The 22,431-nt window shown below is 40.0% G+C and overlaps 1 protein-coding gene across 3 annotated transcripts in view; it reads right to left on the bottom strand.

Annotated features, from left to right (window-relative positions):
* FAM169A (family with sequence similarity 169 member A) overlaps positions 1-22,431 on the bottom strand; it is a 38,229-nt gene that overhangs the window by 4,542 nt on the left and 11,256 nt on the right. For 2 of the 3 annotated variants that reach the window (XM_085213645.1, XM_085213642.1), the window contains exons 2-12: positions 14,416-14,553; positions 13,103-13,202; positions 11,921-12,006; positions 9,872-10,043; positions 9,153-9,332; positions 7,050-7,172; positions 6,763-6,842; positions 3,210-3,264; positions 2,734-2,872; positions 2,111-2,273; positions 479-682 (exon numbers count right to left, since the gene is read on the bottom strand). In XM_085213645.1, coding sequence (XP_085069771.1) covers positions 479-682; positions 2,111-2,273; positions 2,734-2,872; positions 3,210-3,264; positions 6,763-6,842; positions 7,050-7,172; positions 9,153-9,332; positions 9,872-10,043; positions 11,921-12,006; positions 13,103-13,202; positions 14,416-14,553 — 1,440 coding nt within the window. The remainder of the gene's footprint in view (positions 1-478; positions 683-2,110; positions 2,274-2,733; positions 2,873-3,209; positions 3,265-6,762; positions 6,843-7,049; positions 7,173-9,152; positions 9,333-9,871; positions 10,044-11,920; positions 12,007-13,102; positions 13,203-14,415; positions 14,554-22,431) is intronic. The other variant, XM_085213646.1, reaches the window with a different exon arrangement.

Below are 22,431 nucleotides of genomic sequence, written 5' to 3'. Positions count from 1 at the left end.
TATGTTTTCATATTCAAACTATAAAAAAAAAAAAAAAAAAAAAGAGTAGACATATTCTGAAATTATACCCATGGAAAAATACCAGTGTTTCAAAACCACTGATGGTAAAATCTGTGTTATTGAAGAGTATTTTACCAGTAATTAATTGCTTGTATACTCAATCAGTGAAGATGTAGTAGATAAAATATAGATGTTGCTTTCAGACATATCCAACAAACAATTCAGAAAGAGCTGTTTCAGTACTGCCAAGGGATACTGGAGAAAATTATCGTAAATATATGCCCCACTTCTGCATATCAAAGCAGAAATGGTAGTATATTTTGTCAATGGATTTGCATCATCTGGCCTAGTAACTGCATCTCCCAAGAATTTCGTACAGTGGTGGGGGCCTCCTCCTAACTGTTACATAACAGAAAGAGGAAACAGCAAAATATGTACATTCCAAATGAAAAACAACATTTTGTTTCAATTCTCTCACCTTCTCTGACACAGTGTCTTCTGAAGGCTTTGTTGAAGACTCAAGGATTAATGGAACAAGCAGTGTTAAGGGTTCTTCTTGACTCTCAGCCTGCAACTTTGATTCAACTCCTAGGACTTCACTTGCAGTTTCCTCTTCAGTGATAATGAAGGTCTTACTAGTTTCTTCTGCTACCTCCCCATTAAGAGATTCAGATGGAGTTCCCTAAAAATTACATTTTAAAGTCAAGATTATGCCAAGATTTATCCCTAACACAAGCAGTGTATGTGTTGTAAATTTGTTCTTTAGTAAGAAAAGCACCTACCTTCAGGTAGCTTGAAATACATAGTAAATCCAGCACATACCAGCTATGCAATTACTAATCCAGCACATTAACTTGGCATTGTTACCTCTCCTAAGTTTCTGACTATAGCTTACAGTTAACAGCCAAACCGAGTAGCATATATGCTACAATCATTCCTTGATATGCAAGATGATGAGCCCAGCACAGTTTATTTTCCACTTTCTCAGAAATCAGTAAGAATATAAAATCCTGTAGGTATCATCAGGCACTAAGGATACTCCAAGATCTAAATTTAAGCTTGTATACAGTAACAAGACTTTGTTTAAATCCAACTTTTATCTATAAAGCCAAGCAAGCTTTACAGTGAGAAGAAAGAGGCAACAGTTGTCAGTGAAGCACATCACCTATTGATTTCTTCAGTTAATCTTTTTCCCTTTTTTCAGAGGTGCTGGATCAGACCTTGACCTTATTCCAGTTCTCTGCAATATCTAAGAAGCTCAAATTAATCAAGAACGCTATGTCAATAAACAAGCTAAACATTTATTCTGCTGAAGAGCCTAAGAACTCTACTTCAAAAAAATCATGAAATACTGTGATTTCGAAGGGACCCACAAGATCATCAACTCCAGCACCTGACTCCACACAGGAACATCCAAAAGCCAAATCTTACCTTCAAGATCACTTCTTCAAACATCTCCTGAATTCCAACAGGCTTTATGTTATGACCACCATCCCAGGGAACCTGTTCCAGTATCCAGCCACACTCTGGTGAAGAACTTTTTCCTAATTACCAACCTGACCCTCCCATGAGGCCTCTTCATCAATTCTCTTGGGCCCTGCCACTGTCACCAGAGAGCACAACTCAGTGCTGCCCCTCAGCTCCCTTGATGAGGGGCTGAAGTTGCCATGATGCCTCCACTCAGACTGCTCTTCTCTGGGCTGAACAAACCAAAGATATCAGCTGCTCCTCAAACATCTCGTCCTCTCAACCTTTCACCATCTTCACAGCTCTTATTTAGATGCTCTCTAATAGTTTTATATTCTTTTTATATTCTGCCAAAAACTACACATTGTGCTTGAGGTGAGGCTACATCAGCACAGAGCAGAGAGAGATAACCCCTTCCCTCAAACAGCTAGCAATGTCATGCCTGATGCAATAAGTTTAAAAGAATTTTCTATTATCAGTAATTCTGTACAAGTTTTAGCTTCTCCGATATGCTACTCAACAAAGCATTGGTGCAAAAACTGAACAATCACATAGATCAAGGCAGCAAGGAAACATATTCAATGGAAACTGTAGCCACACTCTGAATACAGTCATCTCCTGTGATTATTAGAAACCATCTTACCTCCTTCTCACTCAACTTCTCAGATGGTGATGTATGTAGCTCAGTTTCTAATACACTCTGGTCCTCTTCTGAAGTGATCATTTCCTCACCACTTTCAACATCAACCTCAGGTTCTTCCTCAATAACTTCTAAGCGTTTAGATGTGCGAGTGGGAAGTTCTGGCCTGTAGCAAATAGTTATATGTAGACCCCAGTCAGATTTTATTTTATGCCAGCATAACAAGAGGTCAGAGACAGAGATGTCTCCCAGACTGCACAGCACTGCAGATACACCTCCAGTTATTACAGCAATAGTCTGTGCTGTATGAGTACAGATATTTTTACTCTAATGATGACCAATCTATGATAGAACAAAGTTCACTTATAAATACAACTTAATGCCTCCCTATTTTATTATAGTTATTTCCAGTATCTGTATCAGAAATGGATGTTTTGGTGCTATCATTCTCCATATGTTTCAATTTCTTTTCTCACAACAGGCTTTATCTACAGTAATTTTAAGATCAAGCAAGCAAAGTATAAATAAAACAGAAGAAATTCTAGTTACCACAGTGGGAAAAACTACTATAATTGGTGACTGCCCGAGCAAAAGAATAAAAAATAATAAAAAATCATCTCCTTTACCTGCCTGCTGATGCACGAGGAACATTTTCCTCATCTCCTTGCGATATTTCAGGTCCAGATTCCTGGCTATTTTTTCCTGTCTTGGGACGTTTTAAATGACTGATTCGTGTCTGAATGGAAACGTGTGCTACGCTCGGCTCTTCAGAAAAATAAACAAATAAACAAGCTCAGGTGAACAAATGCAGTTTAAGATATATACCCTGATCATTCATTAAAGCTACTAAGTGCAAGTAAAACAGCATTTCACTGTGGTACTTATTTTCTGAATATACATACATAGCTTTTTAGTAAGACCCATAACAAATAATTTTATCCAAAGACTTCCAAATGTGCTTGAGTTGGGCCACAGCACCATAGAGGAAGGCATCTTTCCACATGCTTCTTAGATGAACGCGCTAAGCTAGAAGGCAATAAAAGAGCTTGCTGACCTACTAATCCATTATAATTACAATACTGATAATCAACATTATTCTTACCTTCAGATGTGCTTTCATGGTCATCCAATGATTCTTGGTCTTTTTGAGAGTCAGCCTGATAAAAAAGCAAACCCAGTATTACTCAAAAATTCAGAAATCTCTGAAATACCTTCAATTCCCTATCTATGGTTGTATCTTTGAAAATATTTTTATGGAACTGATAGTGGGGAAGAGTGACTATAACCACTCCTAATTTAGTATGTATATACTTACATACACACAGCACTGAAAGCTTTTGCTTTAGAGTACTCTACACTTGAAAGCAAAAAATGTGCTTTAAAGAAGATTGAAGACAAAATTTTCAAGCAATTTGCATTGTTATAGCAAGTCTGTTTTGATTAATACGCAAGTGATTGCTGCTGACAAGAATTTTGGTACATGAATATTTATTTTCTTGCCACAGTAAACTGTAAGAGCCCTTCACATTAAAGCACAGTCTGAATTGAAGGTAATTCTTTTCTGTTCTGAATCTGTTTTAGAAACAAGTCTGTACAAAAATAGCAATTTAAGTAAACAAGACGGTTAAAAGAATTGTATTATGTCTTGAAAGTCCTAATAATTTTAATGCAAAAGTTTCTTTTGTTTTTAAATGCATATATAGTCAACTTTAATCCAGGTCTGAGAGAGTCTGGCAAAAAGACATCAGACAGCTGGCAAAATATTCCCAGCTGCCCTAAATACTGCCCTAAAGAGACTTTGCAAATACATTCAATTCCTCTACTAACTAGCAGATCTTGATTAAGAAGAAATTTGATATATTATTTGCTTAGAGTAAAAAATGGCAGAAATGTTCAGATAATGAAACTGCCGTCTTCCATTACTGGCTTGTTATTTGTCCATTCTTAAGTGTTTCAAGTGTAATTCCCTTATTTCTGTTATATGGCAAAGAAAATAACAGGTGTCTGTGCATATCTGCCCTGGAACAGATAGAGCAGGTTAGGAAAAAGCTGAGAAAACAAGAGTCTCAGCAGAGCCAGCTCTGAAGACCAAAGTCTTGTAAAGCCCCATCTAGGAAGGCCCCAGTGCAGCTAAAAGACAAGTGGAAGCAAGTGTGTGGTGAGACCAGCAGTGTTTATGGAGTGGGCCTTGCAAAGCCCAAGGATATTAGCTGGAAGAGAGAGAAAGCTGGCACAGCTGCCGATCAAAGGCAGGTCATCTCTCATGGAGAAAGTAAATAAAAGTACTTCACTATTGAAATAACATGCTTAAGTGCACACTTTGATAGAGGAAGGGTCAATTATCCCAGATGGCCTCACCAGAAAGCCATCCAAATGTAGCATAGTGTCCACTACCAGTGATTTCAATTAAGAATGGAAAATTGTTTCCAAAGTGACTAGACAAGAACTGTGATGGTCTGACTGGGATGAAGTTAAGCTGCTTCTTCCAAAGCAGCAATGGATGTTTCTTATCTCCTAACTCATTTTTCTAAAATCATCTTTACTAAAAGCATGAATATTTTTTCTGCATTTTTATTCTGGCTCCAACATAAGACCTGAAAGTAACCCGATATAAATAACAAGGTTTTTTTCTTGATTATTCACTTTAAAACAGGAATCTATAGGATGCTAGGAGCCTTTCTTTTCTGTACAAAGAGAAGGGTCCATACTAGTGTAGCTGACAAAATTTAACAGGACACTTATTATACTTGAATTCTATTTCGTAGTTTTATTTTAACCATGTAGTCAACAAAAGACAGTATCCCATAGGTTATCTTTAAGAGATCAGATCAGCAAAAAAAAAAAAAAAAAAAAAAGAGCCTACTGATGCAGCAGTGACACAGGTTGCAAGCACAGCCAGCACACACTGTTAAACCCTCTCTCCTTATGTTCTTTTCCTTCTCTCATCCATACCATCCCAGTATCTCAATTTCTTTTCTGCAAGTTAGAAGAGGATTTTGTGTTTGAGCACATGACAATCTGAGGTGTGCACAAATTACAAATATCAAAGTAAGAATATAGCTATTGCTCTTAGCTGCTGTAGGTAACATAGCATTGGCAATAACCTGCATCCAGTTTCCTGCTTCTTTTTTAACCTAATTTTCAGCACAACTCAAAAAAAACAAAAAAAAAAACAAAAACAAACAAAAAAAAACCCACCAACCAAACACACACAAAAAAAACAACCCACAACAAGTGGCCCCATGCAGATTCTGCAGTTTGAAACAGTTCCAATCAAGCTTTCAATATATAAGAATTTATAGAGTAATGATAAATCATTCTAGCATTAAAACATAAAATAAAACACTATAAAATAATGTGAAAGCATAACTTCACAGGATGTTTTTCTTCAGCTTTAAGGAAAGGTGAGTTTTTCTGTTTTTTTGTTCTGGTTTTGTTTTATTTAGTGATCCAACAGCTTTCAAAGCATTGCAGAGCCTTGTTTCCAGTTCTTGAAGAACAGTCTGGTTGTGCAGACAGCTTGTATTTTCCATGTAGAGCTGTACACAGTACAGCAGAGAAGTGCCAGTAAAGGGGTGCCAGTAATTCTTTCAAGCTGGGAGGTGTTGGGAGCACTTTGGAATCTGTTACTTTACTGTTCTTCAAAAAGAGCCATGAATGTCTTAAAAACTACTAATATCTCTTTGCTGTTCCCTCCAAGGATACCTATATAGCTATACAACCAAAATATGAGGTTTTGGATCTTTTTGGTGAAATGATCATTAGTGATTATCAGTGATGATGGTGTCAAGACTGTTATAACCTTAAAACTAGCATACACATCAAAGACAACTATGAGTTATTGCTTCTTACCATACAGAGATTAAAGAGATTAAGAATGTCACTACTTTGCAGGAAGTTGCAGTACTCCTACTCCTATACAGATAATCTGCAGCCCAGAATGCCAAACAAACATTTTCAATTGTATTGAACTGTGATGTGAATGTGAACTTCTATAAGCACTTTTCCTCATTTTCTCCACTTCTCCTGTGATTCTGCTGTTCAACAGCCTTTCTAGACAGTTCAATCTCAGAGCCAGTTGAAACTCTCTCCTCTTCTATACCATTAGAAAGTGACAACCCCAACTATTATGCAAATAGTTGTAACACAGACCTCCCTACACAGACCTCAGCAGAAAAAAGTGAGGACCTCTTTTTCCCCACAACCAAGGGGGTATTTTTAATCCCAAGTTAGTTTGTCACATTAGTGGAAGACAACTTCCATGCAAAAAGTAACTAAAGCACTTGTCTTTTATAATGGAGATGTGAGCCAATTAAATTCTGAAATAAACAACAACAGCACAGAGCTGTTGGATTGGGTCCAGAGAGCCATGCAGAGGGCTGGAAGACAGGCATGGAAAGTATAGGTTGCCTGCAAAACCAAAGACTGCTCTTCAAGAACTTGAAACAAATATCAAACATGCACAGCATTTAGTTGGATTACACGCATTAATCTGCTAAAATCCTTCATTAAGTTCAGAAATTCGTTCTTTTGTAGAGTTAAAAACATATACTGACCATGAAGAACTGGTAGTTAGAGTTAGTATATGATATGATTATGGAAGACTCTTACAGTTCAAGCTTTATTAGTAAAGAAGAAACTGTATGTGTACCTACACTTAGCTGTGTTTCTGGCTCAGTCTTCCGTTCATTTGCTGCAGATTGCCGGAAACTCACACTTGCTTTCTGAGAGCCCTCTGTTAATAAAAACATTCAGTGACAATGGGGAAAAAAAGACAGCTATAGTATCTTCATATATCAATTAACCACTTCTAATATGATACCAGAACAACAGCGAAGAAGTCTTTCTACTAGTCTCCATAGGCAACGTTCACAGAAGTCACTGTCAAACCAATACAACTTTCATAAACCATAAGGGAACAACAAAATAAAATCATCCATACTTGCGAGTTCTTTCTTTTGCAATACAGAGACAATGGATTTTCTCTGGAACCAAAATCCAGCTCCTTCCACTTCGCAAAAAAGGTCATTATTCCCAGGGTGCTTCTCAAAATAGTGATTACAAGCTGAGAAGAGAAAAAAACAAACAAACAAAACTGTATTAGAAACAGTATATATTCATTCTTACCTCCATTTTTGAGGTTTATCTGAAATAAGTTAATTTGCAGTCTTTCATCAATCACCACAGAAAGAACTGCTTGACAAAACAGCCCAGTCTAAACAAACATGATTTCCTTGCTTTCTGTTACTATCATCAGCTGAAAATAAAATTTGAAGGGCTTTTTTCCCCCTTCTTCTCAAAGCACCCTCTTCAGAGTTTTATAACTTAATTTCTCACTGTCCCTGCTGATCACAAGTTTCTCTGGGCAGCCTGTTCCAGTGCCTCGACAACCTCTGAGTAAAGAATTTCTTCCTTATATCTAACTTGCGTCTACTCTCTTTCAGCAGAAAGTACACATTGCCCTGTCTGTACAGGTCCTTGTAAAAAGTCTCTATCCATCTCTTTTATAAGCCCCCCTTAAGTTTCGAAAGGCTGCGGTAAGGTCTCCTCTGTGCCCTCCTCTTCTCCAGGCTGAACAAGCCTCCCTCAGCCTTTTTTCGCAGGCTCTTATCTGAATCCATTATAACAAGTATAATGCCTTTCTGATGCTAGCCATGCCTCTTTTAATGCACATCTCTGTTCAGTTGGCTTCCTGAACTACGAGTGCCCCCACCAAGCTCATGTTGTACTACTACACATCCACCAGCACTCTCAAATCCTTCTTCACAGAACTACTCTCAATCCATTCATCACCTAGCCTTTTTTCATCTTTGGGATTGTCCAGATCTGATGGAGCCATGTTGAACTTCATGAAGTCCACATGTACCACCCTCAAGAGTGTCAAGGTCCCTCTGGACAGCATCTATTTCCTCTAGCCTATCAACTGCACCGCTCAGTTTGGCATCACCCAAAATCTTGCTGAGAGTGCACTCAATCCCACTGTTTATGTCATTAAGGATTTTAAACAGTATTGGTTCCAGCACTAACCCCAGAGAGGCATCTTGGTGTCCATCTGGAAACTGAGTTGTGGAATGCAACTACTTGAATACAGCCATAAAGCCAATTCCTTAACCAATGAATAATCCAACCAAATCTCTCTCTCTCTCCAGTTTAGAGGCAAGGACCATTGCAGGGGACCATGTGAAATGCCTTACAAAAGTTAAGAAAAGGGTATCAGCTGTTCTTCTCTTACCCATCAACACAGTCACTCCATGACTGCTCCAACAGGGAAACGGATTAGCTGTTAAATTATATTCAGTAAAATTTGTTGGCTAAAACTAGCAGGAGAAAAAAAAAAATTCTCCAGCCAGATCCAACAGGAAACAGCAGTAATTAGAAAAGTAGAAAATTTCCAGAGGCTAAGTAGGAAGGCCAGATGAAAATGTTAACAGAAATAAGCGAAATAAGCCTGGCAGATATACAGAAAATAAGACAAGCCCAGAGAACCTGGGCAAAGGAAACATTTCTTCCCTGAATAGTCCCAAGCAATATTGTTTCCTGAACGTTTGTGGTTCTTAGCGACATCACTCTCCCAGGCTATCAATGAAAAAGCCAGAAGTGGTTTCCTTGCACGTTTTTTTTCCTTTGTGTATTTAAGTTAAACAGCCTAGCATGCTCACCTGACAAGACGATCTGAGAAAGAATGAATTCAATGACCTTTTGAGACTTTCAAGCAAGTAAGCAAAAGGTGGTACAAAGAAGATACATACAGAGAGATCATACCCAGAACAACTCAGCCCACTCTGGAAGGAATACAGCTGTAACCTGCACAGCTAGGCATAAAGCCAACAGAAATCCAATAATTTAACTTCATACAGAGGATTAAACTCTAATCAGGAAATACTCGGCAATATTATACAAATCAGGATTTTCAGCCTTCAATGAAGAGCAGAACATTTCACACAAACTGAGGATGTGGCCATAAATACACAGCTGGAATGACAGCAATAATGTGACATGTGAAGAAAGCACAAAGAAGATCAGAATAATAAATCAAAGAACTTGCCTTTGAACAAGAAAGATGATAGTGGATACCGTAGACCAAGAGGGGCTTCAGTAAAAGATTCCACAAAGTCTTCTAATATCATTAGCCCCAGGTCTTTCCCACGACACTTCTTTCTTACAAAGATTGTGTCCAGCACTGGTAGCTGGTAACAGTAAGTATGGTATGGGCTTACAGAAGCTCCTGAATTAATAGAAACAAGAAATATCCATTATTATTTCAGTAGATTTTTAGAGTATTTTTAGAGTATCTAGAGTATCTATCTTGAAGACCTCATTTTGCCAGTTACTGCGAACCACATCAAAAGCAAGAAAAAAAACCAAACAAGCAGAAAACAAAAATGAAAAACCACAACCCTTTCTCCTAATAAGGAAAGAGAGAGAAGCAGAGAAGCATATAGTTGCCTATAAGATATACTTTGTCTTGAGACTAACAAATGTGCTTCATTTTAAAAATGAGGACAGATAGTTACATCAGTTAGATGCCCTCTGGCAAACTTATCAAGCTCCACTACTCTTTCCTAACCGTCTGTATCTGAAGATCTCCACGTGGAGATTAACTAAGAACCAAGAACTACTAGCAAGAAATTTTAACTGCAGTCTGGCTTTTCCTGACTTCAGGAAAACACCAACGCACTAGACTTGCAAGGCTTCTAAGGCTATTTTTCCAAATAACCTCCTTATCTCCATTCCCCATTTCCCCACAGTTCATAAGTCTTTTACCTGCAGGTTTAACAGAATAGAACCCAACAGCCTCTCCTTTTCTCCACATGATCTTAGCATAGTCATCACTGTTGTGACAAAGGAATGGGGTCTCATTTCTCTCCATTTCATTTTTGCGATAGATAATTCGATTCAGAACATACAGAACTATCCTCTCCCCCACAGAATTCACCTAAAGAAACACAGAATAACATTTCAGAAGAGTGATCAATTCAGGTGATACACAGCAGATATTTTATTCTTCAAAGTTGCCAGCTAACAAATCTGTAAATGGAGTCAAGACAAGCAGGTTCAACCTAGACAAGCTCCTAGGTTTGAGAGCTTGGATATAGTTTCATGCCATAGAAAGTATAAAGCACTACCACAGATCGAGTATCTTTCACAACATGTCAATCCCAATCCAATGGATAAAAGAGAGGTACCAGGGGTGTGTGAGGCGGGGAATGTTTTAACTGAAAACTGTTGTCGCTACAATAGCAGTATGGCAGCCTCAATCTTCCCAGGCTAGCAGGTAACTGAAATCCTACAGAGGAGGCATTAGAAAACACACTGGGTAGCAGGATTTAGCACACTCAATGATTGCTGACACAGTGATAAGCACAGAGTGCAATGCAGTGGGAAAACCAGTTGCAGCATTTTCTGTGGGACAAAACAAGAAATTCAATACCATTTTCTCTGTCCTGCAGGGTTTCTCTCACAAATGTGATTTAAATTTACTACTATCCTAACCACTGTAAAGGAAGAATGAAGGAACCATGTTCCCTTTCCAATGCCTAAGGTTTCAGCTACCCCACCTGTAGAGATTCAGCTTTTCTTGTTGCACACCGTCCTACACTTACGAAGAACACAGAAAACAATGCAACATGCCAAATTATCTAGAGTGAATCTAATACAAGATTCAAAGACTGCCCAAATTCCACCAGCAGATAAAAATGAAGTTCCTGGAAAGATAGAGGTTTCCAGTTTCAGGAAAAAAAAACAGCACAAGTGTTAGTAGTCTTGACAAAGCTTAATGAACAAAAAAAGCAGATACCAACAAGTTGTTTTCCCAAACCCCATGTGTTGCCTACTGCAGAACACTAGCTCCAATGCTTCTCTATCAAACAGGTTCCTTTCAATATTTTTAGTTTACCAGTTTCCCAATAAGACTGATATGTATTCCTGTAACACAGTGCTCCATGGAAAGATGTTCCAGTATAACCAAATATACTGCATTCTGAAGAGTAAGGAAAAAACATTTCATAGAATCACAGGTGTTGGAAGGGACCTTCCAACATTGGATTAGATAATCTCTGGAGATTATCTAATCCAACTCCCTGTTAAAGCAGGCTCTCTACAGTAGATCACACAAGAAAGCATCCAGGTGGGTGCTGAATATCTGCATAGAAAGAGATTCCCCAAACTCCATGGGCAGCCTGTTCCAGTGCTCTATCATCCTCAAAGTAAAGAATTTATTTTGCCCATTGCCTCTTTTCCTGTTGCTGCAGAACACTGAAAAGAATGTGATACCACCCATTCGGGTCCTGCACTTCAGATATTTCTAAAAATATTTACAGTCACCTCTCAGTCTGAATACATCTAGGTCTCTCAACCTTTCCTCATATGGGAGATGCTTCAGGCTCCTAATCATCTTTATGGTGCTCCACTGGTCTCTTTCTACATGATTTTTCTTTTTTTTGAACTGGAGAGCCCAGAACTGGACATAGTACTCCAGATGTGGTCTTGATAGGACAGAGTAGAGAAAGGAAGTTCACCTCCCTCGACCTACTGGCCACACTCATTATAATGCATTCCACTTAATGATGTCTTAGCACCATTAACATGGAAATACCTTGCATACATAATTAATGCACTGAAGTGCTCTGTAAACACTTTCACTAGAAAATTCTCTTCCCACTAGTACTACTCCTTTCTCCCTTGTTTTCTTATGTAAGGTAGCTAACTCATTTCTGAATAAAGTAGAAGAGCGTATTATCTCAGACAATAGTTAGTTGCCATCACATGTTGAAGGATAGAAACAAGTGCTAGGTAAACACCATAAAACTTTACCTGCTGAAGCCCTTCTCTAGAAGGAACAGATGTTTTCAAAATGTCATCAACTAACCACCACCGGTCAGCAAGAAACAGGGCTACAGCTTGAGAGAGTCAACAAGCGAAAAAAAATTAGTGATTCTTATCATTCCAAAAGAAGATATTAATTGTAGCTGTCAAACAATAAGGAATACCACTATAGTAATTAAAGTAAACATCTACTACCTGGCACTAGATTAATGCAGCTTTTACTACACTACCTTAGCACAATATTCCTGGTGCTACATACCCCCTTTGTTCCCCTCCCTTACGCAACTGTCCCGTTAAAATCTTGCTTTAAAAGCAAAAACAGTAAAATTAGATGTAGATTTTGTACAGTATAACACAGAAACTGCTTTTCAGACACAAATGCTGTCCTTCACCACTGTACTCTAGTACCTCTTTTCATCACAATCTGGGCCTGCGAAGAGGAGTCTAGTGTGTGTGCATACTTTATTTCTGGGTTGTGAATTGAGATAGATACTGAATGGATATAGATCTGTTCTAGAGAGTCACGTGAGTGTAAGAAGGCTGATGGCCAGACGATTAGTGTTTAGGAAGAATGCTCTGCTAGCATTTGTGGCACACTTGGATATCATATACCTAGTACTATATGGAAGACTGTAAGGGAGAAAAGGGGAAAAAAACACAAGGAAAAGTGAGGGGGAAAAAAAAAATATATATATATATATATATATATCAGTGAGATGTTATCTTAGCCAGAGCTATGTCAGGAACTGAAGGTAAAGACAAATTCACAAATGGTACTGAGCAATCACTTCTAATCAAAAGCTTCTAAGTTCATCAGCAAATTAATGGATTTATGAATGCTCAACAAATTATTTGGAGAGGTGATGTGTACATCCAAGTAATCAAGAGACGCATATTGTACTTTGATTCAGATGAGTAATGTGTTATTATGCTACACATACTGTGTATTCAAAAGGTCCAGCCCTACTCTAATCAGCAGGCAAAGTTCAATCACTTTTGTACATGAATTCACAACAAAAAGAATAGTATAGGAACAAGTAGGCAGTAAACAATTAATACAGAAGTAACAAAGTTATAAGCTATGCTAGTGTGGAATGAGCAAGGGGTGGGTTACATGTATTCATCACAGAAAAAGAAACAGCAACACAGATTAGAATTTTAAAATGAAACCTGTGAGAGAGTCCTCTGGTGCAAACAAAGCAAGAACTCTGTGTGTCTGCTCTCCACCATAAAGAGGAACGAAGCCCACATTTGACAAGCTAATAGGAATCTGAAACAAGAGTGTACAATACTTCAGTAGACTCTTACTAATACATCATTAATAAAATATACAGAGAGAATGGTTTAGCAGGGTAAGCAAGACGAATGCTGAAAACCAAATGCTTAATGGTTAATTGTAAAAGAGAAGCATCAGATCCTGGCCATCACTTCAGACATTTCTTCCTAGAAAGTTTACATTGCAAAAAGCTCAAGCTCAGGCTCTGCAGATTTAGCTACAGTAACCGATACTGTTACAGCTCTCTGCTGATTGCAGCTTACTATGCACAACTGTAGTTAGGTGTCTGTATCTGCTCCAGCTACTTAAGCTGCCAAAACCAACAGAAGAACAAAGCAGGCAGGTAGGCACAAAAATAATCTGGCAGAGCTGAACTGCTGTTTGTTACATGAACCCTGATGTACCAAGGTAGAAAGGCTTGATTCAAAAGCATCTTCTTCGCTAAAATTGCACACCCTTTATGAATCTCAGGTTTGCATGCTTAATTTTCCTCTCAACAACAACATAAGAATAGTCAAATAAATCAATCTTTAGGGAGCTGACACCTTTTTGAAAATGCATTTTGCTATTTAAATTCACATGCTTTCAGTATTTTGTTAATAAACAAAGACTAGACAGAAGTTAATACTGTGTTAAATAGACTTTCTTTCCTAGAAAACAATATGAAAAGGATTATGATATGCTATGCCACTAACCATGACATTAGCACAGACAAATCTTTCATTAAAGCTAGCTACGTGCTGCTGTTTTTATTGTTACTACTAGAAGTGTTCATCTAAATAGAATCAAGATCATTCAAGGGTTAAGTGTTTAAAACATGAAATGACATAGTCAGCCTCTGCTAGAATTCCTAACTGCAGTGAATATTTTTCATAAAAAGAAAGTAAAATAATCACTTCTGAAATCAGTAAAATTTGTTAATCAAAAATTGAATTCTGCCATCAAGATCACTGGAAGAGATGCAGACTGAGGCATTTAGTTTTAGTAAATCACGAGCCCCTTAACTATGCATACAGATGCATTGCCTAGAAGCAGTAAATAGTAACACCCAGATTTTCTGCAATTACAGAATAAAACAAATAGGAATTTAGAAAAAAAGATGTCTAAATACTGATACAATTCAACAGTTATAGACAGGTATTTTTAAGTATTTTAAATCCACAGGTGTATCAAGAGAACTGGGACTAAGTTATTTGCTCGTTCTTACTTTGCTGTGGTCTGACAGGGATAAGAATTCAGGCTGATTTGGATCCCTATAACGAAGTTCAGACAAGTAGTCCTCTGCAGAGCTCTCCAAGTCTTCATGAGTGTAGCCATTCAACATATCCACAGGGAATGCCATTATCTTGAAAAACAAAAAAAAAGAAAACTTATCACTGGAGATAGCTTGAGGGAAACAATGCATAGTCTATTACTCATAGCTATTAAAAATTAAAAACTAAGATAGATACATAACCCCCTTGGCTGCTGTCTGGAGAGACTGTTCAAATCAAGCACTGAGTATGACTCGACCTTGGCTACATAGCTTAGTTTTCAAACACAAGTACAGCCTAGGGTGATGTCATGATTTCATGATTTTTCATTATCGGTATTCCACATCATAACATCATGCAATGCACTGGGGGTTTGACTGCTGATGCTCAAGTTCCGGGTGCCTGTCCAGAGGAGAAGAGCAGCTACGTTTCCCCAGGGGGCTTTGCGGTCAGCGAGGAGATATAACTCCCGGCAAGGTCACTTGATGCTCTCTTCTTTGCCTGCACTGCTTCGCTTGCGCTTCTCTGCCTGCGCTTCTCTGCCTGCGCTTCTCTGCCTGCGCTTCTCGCCTGCGCTTCTCTGCCTGCGCTTCTCATCTCAGCGTTGTGGTAAGGCCGATCCACCATCAATTTCACATTCTCTCTCTCCTTATAAAATTCTGTTGATACCATATTTAGGAAATTACTTTGTTTTACCTCAGATTGTTGCCACTGTTTTCAATTATTTCGGGGTCCCCTATTTTCTTTTTTTCCGGGGGCGCGGATCCGCGGATCCCTCCGCCCTTCTAGTCACGGAACCGGGCCGAACCAGCCCGTAAACCGTTGACAGGTGACAAAGGCACCGATGTCTTCAAAAACAAACTTAATTTTGCCTCTTCTTCCTCAGCCCTGCCTCTCTCCACAGTACTTAAATGTGTCATTTCAACTGGCATAAAGTATAACCACATCTTTCACATTTAAGCCAGAGGGGAGAAATGACTCTGGTACGTCATCTGGCATCGCCAGCACTTGTTCTCATGGGAGACTTTAACTTCCTTGATATATGTTGGAAATATAATACAGCACAGAGGAAGCAGTCCAGGAGGTTTCTAGACTGCGTGGAAGACAGCTTCCTTATGCAACTGGTAGGAGAGCCTATCAGGGATGGTGCCCTGCTAGACCTGGTTTTTGCTAACAGAGAAGGGCTGGTGGGAGAAGTGAAGGTTGGGGACTGTCTTGGGCAGAGCGACCGTGAATTGTAGAATTCTCTATTCTTGAAGAAGTCAAGAGTGACAAGTAAAACTACTTTCTTGAACTTCCAGAGGGCGGACTTTGATCTGTTCAGGGCATTTGTAGCACGGGTCCCTTGGGAGTCGCTTCTCAAGGGTAAAGGGGTCCAGGAAGCCTGGATGCACCTCAAGACAGAAATCTTAAAGGCGCCAGAACAGGCTGTCCCTGAGTACCGCAAGGCGAGCTGCAGGGGAAGACGACCGGTGTGGATGAGCCGGGGACTATTGTTGAGACTCAGGGAGAAAAAGAGTGTCTATGTCCTCTGGAAGAGGGGGCAGGCTACTTGGGGGGATTACAAGGGAGTAGCTAAGGTATGCAGGGAGGAAGTTAGGAAGGCAAAAGCCCAACTTGAACTCAGATTGGCCAGTGCAGTAAAAGACAATAAAAAATCCTTTTATAAATATATCAATGGCAAAAGAAGAACCAAGGACATTTCTCATCCTATACTTGATGCAGCAGGGAATGTGGCCACTGAGGACAAGGAGAAGGCTGAGGTCCTCAATGCCTTCTTTACAACTGCCTTTAATAGCCAGACCAGTTATCCACTGGGTATTTTATGCCCTGATCTTGAAGTCTGGGACCCTATACAGAATATACCCCCGGCGATTCAGGTGGAGACAGTCAGAGAGCTTCTCCTCCATCTGGACTGTCACAAGTCTATGGGACCGGATGGGCTACACCCTCGGGTGCTGAGGGAACTGATGGGGGTGATTGCCGATCCCCTCTCGGCCATCCATCAGCGCTCTTGGTTAACTGGAAAGGTCCCAGAGGATTGGAGTGATCACACATTGATGTGACTCCTATCTTCAAGAAGGGCCATAAGGAGGATCCGGAGAACTATAAGCCTGTTAGCCTGACCTTGATACTGGGGAAAGTAATGGAGCAAATCATCTTGGGTGAGATTGCACAGCACGTGCGTGTTGTCCAGGGGATCAGGCCCAGCCAGCACGGGTTCATGAAGGGCAGGTCATGCTTGACCAACCTCATCTCCTTCTATGACTGGGTGACCAGCCTGGTAAATGAGGGAAAGGCCGTTGATGTAGTCTACCTGAAGTTCAGCAAAGCCTTTGACACGGCCTCTCACAGGCTTCTGCTGGGGAAACTGGCTGCCCGTGGTCTGGACAGATATACACTTCTTTGGATAAGGAACTGGTTAGAGGGCTATGCCCAACGGGTAGTGGTTAATGGAGTTAAGTCCAGCTGGTGACCCGTTATGAGTGGGTCGGTACTGGGGCCCATCTTGTTTAATATATTTATTAATATTAATATAGATGACGACCTAGATGAGGGGAATTGAGTGCACCCTCAGTAAGTTTGCAGATGACACCACGATGGGAGGTGGTGTGGATCTGCCTGAGAGTAGGGAAACCCTACAGAGGGATCTAGATAAGTTGCATTGCTGGACTGAGAAGAATGGGATGAGGTTCAACAAGGCCAAGTGTCGGGTCCTGCACTTTGGCCACAACAACCCCCAATTCTCCAGAATTGATTGTGAAGAAGAAAGAGACCTGGGGGTGTTGGTTGATGCTCGGCTGAACATGAGCCGACAGCGTGCCCAGGTGGCCAAGAGGGCCAATGGCATCCTGGCCTGCATTAGAAATAATGTGGCCAGCAAGAGTAGGGAGGTGATCATCCCCCTCTACTCAGCACTGGTGAGGCTGCACCTCAAGTATTGTGTTCAGTTTTGGGCCCCTCACTACAGGAAAGATGTTGAGGCCCTGGAGCGTGTCCAGAGAAGGGCAACTAAACTGGTGAAGGGTCTGGAGCACAAGTCTGATGAGGAGCAGCTGAGGGAGCTGGGATTGTTTAGTCTGGAGAAGAGGAGGCTCAGGGGAGACCTCATTGCACTCTACAACTTCCTGAAGGGAGGTTGGGGTGAAGAGGGGTTTGGCCTCTTCTCCCAGGCAACGGACAGGACCTGGGGAAATGGCCGCAAGTTGTATCAGAGGAGGTTTAGATTAGACATAAGGAAGAACTTTTTCTCTCAGAGAGTGGTCAGGCACTGGAATGGCCTGCCCAGAGAGGTCGTGGAGTCACCATCCCTGGCAGTGTTCAAGAGGCATCTGGATGAGGAGCTGCGAGATACGGTTCAGTAGCTTGTGGTAGCAGTGGTAATGAGAAGACAGTTGGATTAGATGATCTTATAGGTCTTTTCCAACCTTGTGATTCTATGATTCTATGTTAATTAGGATGGTGCCTATTAATGTCCAGCCTATGAAGAGGTACATGAGCCCGAACAGTGCTCAATAAGCGGAAAAGGAAGGTTTCAGTCTGTGTGTATGGGAGAGCAGGCAGAAGTGTGGCAAGACCATTCTTTCATCCTGAGGTGTTTCATTCACCCCAAACTCACTTCTTCTCACCAGGCCTCCTTCACACCCATCACTTCTGACTTGAAATTCAAGACAACAGAATCTAAACATCAGAGAAACTTACCAATATCTTCAACACTTACTGGCTGGCTTGTACCAGCCAGCAATTCCCTCCAATACCTCCTTTCACATCAACACTTAGGAAAGTCCACCCAACTCTCTGCTACACCCTTCAGTGCAAATAACTCCAGCTGCAAGCCACATGCCATTCTGCACCTCCTGCAAGAGCAGTGCATGAATGGACAGCCCAGCTGTCATCATGAGACAGGCCAGAGCCATGGGCAGAGCTACACAGTTGTCTTACTCCTAACCTATGTTGCTGAAGCCACAGAACAACAACACAGCAACAAGTGGCCAGACAGTTTCAAAGTAAACAGCTCTAAGATAACAAGAGGAAGAAGCAGCTGATTTATTTTGAAAAGCTCGCATTTAAATATCTGAAGAAGTTGATTTGTTATTAAGAACTTTCCTACATAACTGGCCACCCAGTCTGGCTAGCAGCTGGCTATTTCCAGAAGTATTTCAACTGTGAACAGGATATACTACAAGCTAGTTAAAAATCAGAGTCCCCCAACAGACTAGCAGGACATTTAAGGGAGATGACAAGGTAAGAACTAAAGTACTGACACCACAGGAGCAAGAACTCCTCAAATACTGTCAATCCAAGATCTTGCTGAAGTAATTTCAGATTAAAATTAATGTGAACACCAGAAAAACACTGAATTTTCTTCTTTTAAAGCTCTGTCAAGTCTATAAAACTATACATGGACCCATCAGCAGCTCCTTTCATGTTAGAGCTCAAACTCTCTGAAGTACAAACTAGCACCAGTTCATGGATTTAATCTCTTCTGGAGGAACCATTCATCCAAAAGAGATCTTCTCAGTGCTAGCAAATACAGACACCACCAGCAATATTTTAGCACACATTTTAAACTCACAATTTACACTCAGCTGGAAGCCAGGCACCAGCAGCATTCCCTAGGGCTCAATTCCAGGGCTTGTCCCATTCCACATTTCTGTCAGTGATTTGGGTGCAGGAGTGGAGTGCACTCTCAGCAAGTTTGCTGATGACACTGAACTGGAGGGGCCTTGCAGACAAATCCCCCACATTAAGTGCATTAACAAAGCACAGCCATCTTGTCAAAAGAGAGAATTCTCCGGCTATACTTTGTGTTGGCACAACCTCATACTCCACACTGTATGATAAAAAGGATGTTAAAGCATCCATCAAGTCAGAGTCCCTGAGGCACTGCTAGAACAACAGACCTTATTCGGAAGTTGTGACCACTGCACTGGTGCACAGTCCCAAGCAGGAACTGTTGATGAGCTCTGAAGAATATATAATACTGCATCAGCCTGAGTTAATGTTATCCTTTCAATATTCCAGATGGATAATATGAAATGTGCTTTGCTTAGCCAATAAGTTGCTAGAAGATTTTTGTATAAGTCTTCTGCAGGTAGTAAGTTCTGCAGCTGTGAAGCTGCTGCAGAATTAACCATCAAAATGCATTTTGGGGAACTTGAAGCATCCAGGAGGGAACACAGCTCGTGACAGGGCAGGAAGGTGTGTCCTGTGAGGAGAGGCTGAGGACACTTGTGTTGCCCAGACTGGCGAGGAGGAGGCCGAGAGGACCTCAGTGCTCCCTGCAGCTCCCTGAGGAGGGGAACAGCAGAGGTGTCAGATTCTCCTCCTGGGAACTGATGGCAGACCAGGAATGGCACAGAGCTGCCAGGGGAGAGTTAGGCTGGGCACTGGGAAACATTTCTGTGCCATGAGGGTGGTCAGACACTGGAACAGGCTTCATGGAGAGGTGGCTGATTTCTGTGCCTGTCAGTACTCAAGAGACATTGGACAATGCCCTCAGTAATGTCTTTGACCTTCAGGGTAGTTCTGAAGTGGTCAGTCCTTGGAGGCCCCTTCTAATTGAACGTTTTATCCTAATTTTCTTAGTCATGTCAAGTGCCAGAGGCAGTCAGGCAGATCTAATCATCTCACTTTGAAGCCTCTTCCTAGCTTCCAGTTCCTTCCACAGTAAGGTCTGGATCCATTCCACTAATACTGAACTCCTAACTGGAGTTTCCATATCAGGAGCATTACTCATCTCAGATCCTCTTCTTACAGATTCCTATACTAGGTAAATTTATCCCCCAGTTGATGGGTGAGACACTGCAGCTCTGGATATTTTAAATGGCTGAAGGTAAGGAAGAGCAAATGAAAGCTTAAAAATCAAGTCTGTTCAGGACAAAACTGCACTAATGGTGCAATTTTGTAACATCAAGAAATAAACAGCCTTCACCAAACACCTAAGAAATTTAGAACCCTTAGTAAGTGTACCATCTTGATAGAGACACATTGCAACAGCCTGAACAGGAAGTTACATGAGATGTGAGACTGCCACTGCTTCCACCGTAGGATGAAGCTTTATCACCTGGTTGACTGCAACAGCACAACACTCCCTCTGCTTTGAAGGAATACAGACCTGGAAAAAAAAAAAAAAAAAAAAAAAAAAAAAGGAAATTCTGTCTGCAGGCAGAAAGAAGAGAAAGATTAAAGAAATTATTAAACTGCTTAGATAAACCTAAGAATAACAGATGAGTGAGCTGAGTTTTTGCTTTTGTATGACAAAGAAACATTCAAGTTACAAGTTAAAACTGAAAGCCTCTAGGTAAAAATTCCTGACATGTTTCAAAATAAAGTAGTGTGGGTCGAAAGGAAAAAACATGCAGTTAGAAGTTTAGTAATTATCTAAGTTATGATCATGACATCACTTAGAAAAATTAAAGCAACAATCACATCTTTGCTTATTAAAAAAAGAAGCCAAAAACTGCTTTCCACTAATTCATTATTCTCAAAATAATTCAATAAATTTATTGAATTATTTTGAGAATAATTTTATGATTTTCCTACTCAGCTGCTTGGATTATTTTCTATTTTCGTATAATTCATTAATTACATCTTCACACAAAATAACTGCACTGATAACTTTTTCAACATATATCATTGCAAGAGGGAAGAATGCAGTCAGTTTCCAAGAGTAAACCATCACAGAGAACTCAACATTCCTGCTTAATAATCACTTACTATTTGCATCATGAAACAGACTAAACATGTAAAGTCACAATTTTTTTTGTGGTATTACTTCTGCCTTATGGTTGGTAAGATCTAAAATATTTCACAACATATCAGTTCACTAGATCCCTGAATAAATCATTAACAATATAGTTACAAAACCATACTGAAAGCACTGAAGAGCTGATAAACGATTGCCCCATGCTAATCTACAGAAGATCATAGAAAAGTAGTCTAACAATCCAAAATGCAAGCATCTTCATTTTGAAAGGCAAACTAACCTACTAAAAAACAAAGTAAATGACTACCAATAGTAATAAATTAAAATTCCCCAAATTAAACCACAATTGCTTTGTCAGTGTCTTTAAAAAAGTACAAGGTACAGATGGGTCCACAAAGACTCTTGAGCAATATGTGAAAGAGGAAAGAAAGCTTTTCTGTTTTTCCTGAAAAGAGCATCATGTGTTTTTCTATACAGCAAGAATAGTACAGGTCTCAGCCATGAAGTCCACCATACCCTTTTTTGTTGCTCTAAGCCTCCATGCGTAGCGTTACTGTAAAACTGTCAGGTCAAATCCTTATCATACGCTGCAGGATCATGCTCTGCTCATGAGGTGCCACTCCAGTTGGCCAGCCAACAATCAGGCTGACTGCACACACACGATGTAGTCTCAAGCAACTAAACTCATCACAACCATTTGTATTAAATAAATAGCAGAAAGGAAGAGGAAGATTTTTTTTTTTTCCAGATGATGCAAGTTATTCTTTTCACGTTTCAACTGAAAGAAAATAAATCTTAAACTCTTCATAACCATATATTTTCACATAATGGTATTAAAGACTGTACATAGTAAACAAATACAAGCAATATTTCCTTTAATGTGGAATTGTATCACATTTCCTTTCCTCAACATTACACAAGTCATTACGTGAGAAAAGGCACATCCTTTTTGGGAACATCTGCAGCAATAAAGGATAATAGATCAATTCAACAAACAACAAAAACACATTTAACAGGATGAGTAAAGCACATTCCTGTGCAATTGAGGTAGTTCTTAGCTCACAAAATCTTCATTAGTGTAAGCATTAAGATTGAATTTTTTTCTTCTAGAGAGTAAGCAGGTAGCCTTGCAAGCTGATTTAAATGTCAGTTATAGCTGCAGCACCAGTGCCATCTTAGAAGCATATGAAGATGAAGGAAGACAAAGGACAGAGGCTCAGACCACACAGCTTCTAGCCCATATGAGGATTTCAGCAGGCTC

This window comes from Meleagris gallopavo, chromosome Z (genome assembly GCF_905368555.1).
Source record: "Meleagris gallopavo chromosome Z, MGAL_WU_HG_1.1, whole genome shotgun sequence".
NCBI classification, from domain to species: domain Eukaryota; kingdom Metazoa; phylum Chordata; class Aves; order Galliformes; family Phasianidae; genus Meleagris; species Meleagris gallopavo.
This window is presented reverse-complemented; position numbering and strand designations above follow the sequence as displayed.